Source organism: Anopheles stephensi, chromosome 2 (genome assembly GCF_013141755.1).
Source record: "Anopheles stephensi strain Indian chromosome 2, UCI_ANSTEP_V1.0, whole genome shotgun sequence".
NCBI classification, from domain to species: domain Eukaryota; kingdom Metazoa; phylum Arthropoda; class Insecta; order Diptera; family Culicidae; genus Anopheles; species Anopheles stephensi.
In genome coordinates, this window is record NC_050202.1 from 48,836,216 (window position 1) to 48,842,926 (window position 6,711).

Sequence of the window (6,711 nt, forward strand, 5' to 3'; positions counted from 1 at the left end):
CCGCTCACAAATCATTTAAAATAGACAGGCAAAGAAAAAAAAAAAGACCATTGTTCACATTGTCGCTCGTTCGGACGTCAGTTTGGATTGGAAATCATTAGGCATAAGCATAGCAAGTACCTGTTGGTGGTGTTGGTGTCAGGAGTCTTCCTTCGAGTCATCGTGCCCTGTTGAAGTTAATCGTTCAAGTAGTAGTCCTGCTGGCCGAGTCGTTTGCCATCACGTCCATTAGACTATTCGTTCGACAAAAGCAGCAGAAGAAGAAAAGGCTTCTTACCTTGCTCTCTGTCTCTCTCTCTCTCTCTCTCTGTCTCTTGTTCACTTGTTCGTGCCCAACCTTCTTCGCGGTTCCGTGCGGTAGCATTTGGAAGACGATAATATGACCCTCATTAATAATCATCACGCAACCAGCGGCCATGTTGCCGATCGGGCGTTGCGTTAGCTCTGGTTTACAATTATTGCTTGTGTGCGTACAAAGCACATATCTATCCACCTATATGCATGATGTATTTTTAAGATGAAATTTGGGAAAATAATAAAAAAAAAAATTATTTCAAACTTTTTGTAAAAATAAAACAATTTTTTAATTTTTTTTATATGTCATTTGCTTACAAAAATCTTCTGTTTAAAATTTCATTTAAAATTAGGGTAAAATTTACGCAACTACAGGGTTTTCAAAATATAATGTAGTTTTTAAATTACTAGGCGGAATGTTTCAACTGGATAGTGGAATATTATAACCTCGTTGCGGAAGGCTATGTTGCATTCTGAATGTTGCATTCAGTTAGGGTAAATTTGCAACTCGGTTGAGGAGCTTTGCATTTAGCTATGGGATTAAGTAGGTGATGATTAAAGTCATATTTCCCACAATTTTTCGCATAAAACCGAATTAAGTTTGCATTTCAGGGTGAGTTAAACTAGTGGTGATGTAACTCAACGATCCAATGGAAATTTGATATGTTACAATTTTAACCAGAAGAGTCAGTCCTACGTACGATGAGGCGGTTTGGATGGGATTTGATCACCGGCCCTGCCGACTGACTGCCGAAGACTGACTCTGACAGACCAAAAACTCAGAAGCAGAAAGTTCACATCTAATTGCTAAGCTGTGGAACTTAGTTCCATTGTATGATTGCAAATTCCACAACAAATTATTTTAGTGTGTGAAACCCTGTATCGACATCTGATTCCTATATTAAGAAAATTATCCTTCGATCCCAATTACGATCCATTTCTTGCGCAAACGAAACATAACACCACCAAAATGAACTCATCATCGTGTTAATCGTCAGCACGAATCGCTGACGAAGAGGTGCTTACACCGCATCCATACCGGCCAAATGGTAGGAAAAGAAAAATAAATATTATTCTGACAGAAATTAATTTTCAATTCACCCCATTCGAGCAACCCAGAACAGAACCGGGCTGTGAGCTTGGGCTTCGGTGCTTGAATGCCGTCACTGGCATGCGTTTCTTCCGTGCCGACCAAAAGAAATCCCGCACCGGAGTGGACGAACGGAACGGGGGCGCATGAGCACGAGTGAAGCATTTTCCTTTGTAAGGTGTCATTGAAGAAAAATAACAAAAAAAAAACTTAAAAGCAAAACGTGAGAATTGACGAAACTTTTCGGTTCGGGTTTGGGGACGATCAAACCCACAAGCTGCTCGGAGTACAATCGTGGGGTATTCTGTTTTTTGAAACGTTTATTATTCTTGCTGTTTTTATTTTACTTTTTTATTGATTTTTTTTTGTTGCTTGCTCTGATCTTGTGTTTCATCTTTACATTACACGGTACGATATTTGTATGCTAAACTGTGAATGCAATGGGACTGTTAGTGGACTTGATGCTGGGTTAAAGGTGCTATCAGAAGCTTTTTTTCTTTTGAAGCAACAAATAAGTAGGGATTCTGATTGATTTTATTGGAGTTAATATTTAAGGTGTACGGGAGGAGAGGAATTAGTTCTTGGATAATAGTTTTAAGAATAAAGTAAGTAAGTCAAAATGTCCCATTTGCAAACTGACGCTATAAACTACCATAGATAAAACACGACGTTAGTCTTTTTTCCACCATCATTTCAAACATTCGATTTAAACTTAGATATGGCTGTTGGAAAACATGGGCAGGTTGTTCCCACTGTTGCTCTCCATAGACGAGTCGTCCGTTTGCAGCGATTTGAGCAGCGAGCGCGTTTCGCAGAGCGTCAAGTGTTGGATGTTTTTCTGAAATTAAATTGTACGCAATTAGAGAGAAAGAGAGAGAGATTTTTGTTATTTGATAGAATAACTGCATGTTTTGGAAGAACTGATTTGATATAATGGACCGTTTCACCCTAAATAAAAATATCCCTTCGAAAATATCCCAAATTAAATGGTTTTTAGCCAAGGCACACACCGCTTGTAGAAGCGTCATCTAGCGGATGCTTATGAAAGCTAATATAGAACTATGATACCATTTCATGTTGAAAATGGAAAGAAAAGTAATTATTCGAGAGTTTTCTTTTAAATTTAACAAAAAATCTGAAAAAATTATGTTTTTTAAACATTAAATACAAAACTTAAAAGTATTTATCAAATAATTTAAAAAGGGCACGAAGTTATACATACAGGAAGTAAAAAAATAAATAAATAAAAAATCACAAGTTCGAAACACCTGCATTATGATAACAATTCATTCCATCCATAATAATTATTTTACTTTAAAAACTTCATATATTCCTCACACAAATAATAGTAAGTTTATATTAAACTAGCTGTCGTGAACAGTGGACTGTAAATTAAACGCATTATTTTTTTCAACAGTCCCAACGAGGGGTTTTCAAAGCTATGGGATTAAAATCAAAATAATATCGCGGAGACTATTAAAAATTTCGAAACGAAACTAAAATTAGACCATCATTCGTCGAAACATATGTAGAGCATCGATAAACTTCAGGATACCCTTTATGATTTTAAAAACTAAACATTTGCCGTAAACTAGCAATTACTAATTAACACCAAAAAGCACTGTCATTATCGCTGGACAAATATGCAGAGGCGAGTTGTAAAATAAAACCTAGCTTTATAAAAGTGTTAAGGTGTGGTTACGGTGTAGAGTTTCAAGGAATTGCCTTCGTTTTTCCCTTATGTTATGAGCAAACCAGTATTCTGACCAATTGCTAATGTTATTCGGTAGAATAATTTTTCTTTATAACAAAAAAAGTAAGGTATGGGAGCGAGTCAATTGTGACAAAACCACAACAAATGATACTAAACACCCAGCTACTGGACTATTACCCAGCATAATGAACTCTTGAAACCTTTTAGAATTTTAAGATAATTGTCACATGATAATAACTCAGCCAAAAAGTTTTTTTAAGATAGATTTTATCAAGTTTCTAAAATATTCCTTTTTATGTTGATTTATTCACCTAACCGTCTAAGCTCTGTTAAATCACTAAAAACTTTAACAGGTCTAAATCCATGTCACTTGGCCTTAAGCATGCTTTTGTGTAAGAAGTGAAGACAATATTATGAGGAATTAAATAATAAATAAATAAGTTACATCTTAACATATCTTGTCTTATCGCAATATTCTTCTTTTTGTTACACTCTCAATTTTTGACTCAAGCTAACACGGTTATAATATTTTTTAATCTAATTGCAAAAATTTACCATACCAAACATGAAAAGCACTAGTTTCAAAAATGTATAGTATGGTAGTCTTATAGTTTTGCCCATCACTGTATCTATTACACCAACTCCCTCGTTCTCCAACTCACCGTTACCGCAGCGCACAGATTGTTCACCGACCGCCAGATGGCGGAACACTCGGTCACACCGTTAATGGCCGAGTCAGGCATCGCACGCTTTCCCGCATTCCAGTCGCGTGAAAACGTCACCTGACAGGAGCCCGGGACCGGAAGCACCACTGCACAGAGTGCCACCACTAGGAACAGACTAGCCGCGACCAGATGTCCGGATGAGCTTGAGGGACGCAATTATAGAAACAATACATTTAATAAAGCACATTATCACAACCAAACGAGCGGACGGTGAATATGTTGGAGCTGTTTGGTTCACCTGATGGATTTCATACTGTTTGCAACGGGTTCACGTTCACGCTAGACAGAACACTATTAGACGACACCGATCACACTAGCTGCCGATAGCCGAATACATCCTGACCGACGACGAGCGTACCACTTTTATACCATGGAATACCCTCCCCGGTTCGATGCGAATGATTCACGGTGGTATTATTTATTTGTTCCTCAATTCAAATTCCCATCCACCCCGTCTTTACAGTTGTCTCCCCCCCGCACACTCTATCGTCAAGGATGTCTTATCCTAGCTGCAAAATACAAATATCGATCATTCGCATCCGTATTGTACGTCACCAGGGAAACCATACAGATGGTTGGAAGGGCCGTTGGAAAAATAGTCGCGAACCCGCCAGCTTAAGCTCATCCGCATCCTTTTCGAAACATAAAAGCGGTCAGCAGATGTGGAAATGCTTTTGATTTATTGTGACACCTTTTTTTTCGAGCGAACGAGTCTGTGTAATCCTATTGTGGCCGGGCTTTCGTTACCGTGGCAAGGTGTGCAAAGCGTTGATAGGAGACGAAGTGTCTTTGGCAGTTGCTTAGCCTATTTTCCAGCAGGATTGGTGTGGGAAAATGTTGCTGTAAACAAGTGTCTAAGTAGCAGCCCACGCATTACGGAAAGCACCGCCGTCGCGTGGAATGGATGATGACTAAAATCAATGCATAAAATTTGCGTGTTTATTTGATGATTTAGGAAAGTTTGTTCATTCCGAAGGAGAAATGTCCATCCAGCGAAATGAAGTGTGACAGAGAGTATTTAAGGCTCAGCTTTGAATGTTTTCGCAATTGAAACATAATTACTTTTGCTTATTAACTGTCTTATCGATAACCAATAGTAATATAGTTTTCAATTAAGTAAACAATTCATTTCAAATTTAATTTAAATATATGCTTAAAACTTTCAATAATTAATTCAGTGCAGTTTTTTTAAATTAAGAAGTAATAATTCAACAGCAGTACGGCAAGGCCACTCTGTCGTAAATTGAATGATTTTAATAATGATGAAAATTAAAAACGAGTAAATGTAATAAAACTTTACGAAGTTGTAAAGCATTCTTTTTGGTGTAATATCGTTGCAAATCACACAAAACATAAAACAATCTAGCTGATAATTGAAGATGTGAAGTTTAAATAAAATGAAAATTATTATTAATAATTAAACATGACGGTCCGATAAAATGAAAAGTATTGTACCATTTTTTTATTCGATATGATACAGGGGTTTTCAGTTGATAAGGCAATAGCTTCCAGTTTTATGGCAGGCTACTTAGATGGAATGGCAAACAAAGCTGGTTGATTTGGAAACGGCTTCAGCGCTCGGGTAAGTACGTACAATATCAACGGCTACTATGAGAATATCATCTGAGGACATCACAATAAACGGTATTTGATTTCCCTGTCATATGAAGCCGTTTCCATATCAACTAGCTTGGTTTGCCATTTCATCGAAGGAGCCTGCCATTAAAGTGGATGTTATTGCCTTAACAACTGAAAAACCCTGTAATATTGATTTGCTGGATATGACACATGATATTCCAGCAAAAAAAAAAAAAATAGATAAAGATTCATGAACAGATTATAATAAAAGACTTTGCGTTCTACATAATTGTTGAAAAGATATGAAACATTACATCTACTACCTACAAAACACAATAGAAATACTTTTGGAAATCAAACGATTAAAATTTAAATAAAAATTAAATAATGAAACGATTTTTTGAATAAATAAAAATGATGACAATATGCCTTGACAAATTTTCTTTAATAAAATCATTATTTAATGATATGGCAGCACATACAAATAAATAATAGACTACAAGCTTTTAAATAATAAAAAAATGTTTCTCAGATATGTAGAAGAAGTTTTAAACACTGTCTAAAATAAAAACGCTGTGGTTATAAAATACTGTAACAAAATAACAGTTAGAAAAACATCCAATAAAACTCAAACAAATCAATTGAATACAAAATGGACATCGACAGATTTGGACGCAAAACAAAATCACATATTAGTGGTAAATGAGAGTAAAATTCTTAAGTCGTTGATCACACTTACCCGAGCGCTGAAAGGACGTGTACAATATCAACTATGAGAATATCATCTGAGGACATCTCAATAAAAGGTATTTGATTTCTAAGTCATCTTAAGTCGTTTCCATATCAACTCGCATTGTTTGCCATTTCATCGAAGGAGCCTGCCATAAAAGAGGGAAGCTATTGCCTTATCAACTGAAAAACCCTGTCAGTTGCAAAAAATAATAAATTATATATTAAATTTTATTTTTAGCTTATAGAATGTAAGAGCAAATATTTTTCTTCACTAATGAAATGGCTTAAAAACTGTTATACAAATACAAAAAAAAAACAAATCTTTTATTAATGAAAAATATTTTTGAATCATTTTATTATACGTTTTTGCTTCCTGCCATGTAATTTATATTTTGATCTTGATATTTATGATATCAAGATATTTTCAATATTGCATATATCCCTTTCATTTGTTTATAACATAAGGTATTTTTGATAAACTTTCAACTGATGTTTTAGCACTGAAGAAGCCACATCTACAAGCAATGCAAGAAATTTAAAAACAAAGTGATAAGTTGGCAAATATCAGACATACCTTG

At 35.5% G+C, this 6,711-nt stretch overlaps 1 protein-coding gene across 1 annotated transcript; it reads right to left on the reverse strand.

The window, feature by feature from the left end:
- Positions 1–1,686: 1,686 nt before the first annotated feature.
- Positions 1,687–4,207, reverse strand: LOC118508373. Its single transcript, XM_036048108.1, has 3 exons — positions 4,062–4,207; positions 3,761–3,965; positions 1,687–2,222 (listed from the first exon to the last, which is right to left on the reverse strand). The coding sequence occupies exons 1-3, from the start codon at positions 4,073–4,075 to the stop codon at positions 2,097–2,099; spliced, it is 345 nt and encodes a 114-aa protein (XP_035904001.1). The 5' UTR covers positions 4,076–4,207; the 3' UTR covers positions 1,687–2,096.
- Positions 4,208–6,711: the final 2,504 nt, after the last annotated feature.

What these genes read in the sequence shown, in the direction of transcription:
- LOC118508373 (XM_036048108.1), bottom strand. An exon ending in ATCTGTGCGCTGCGGTAACG is followed by an intron (nt 2,223 to 3,760) that starts GTGAGTTGGAGA and finishes ATTTAATTTCAG; the next exon opens with AAAAACATCCAACACTTGAC.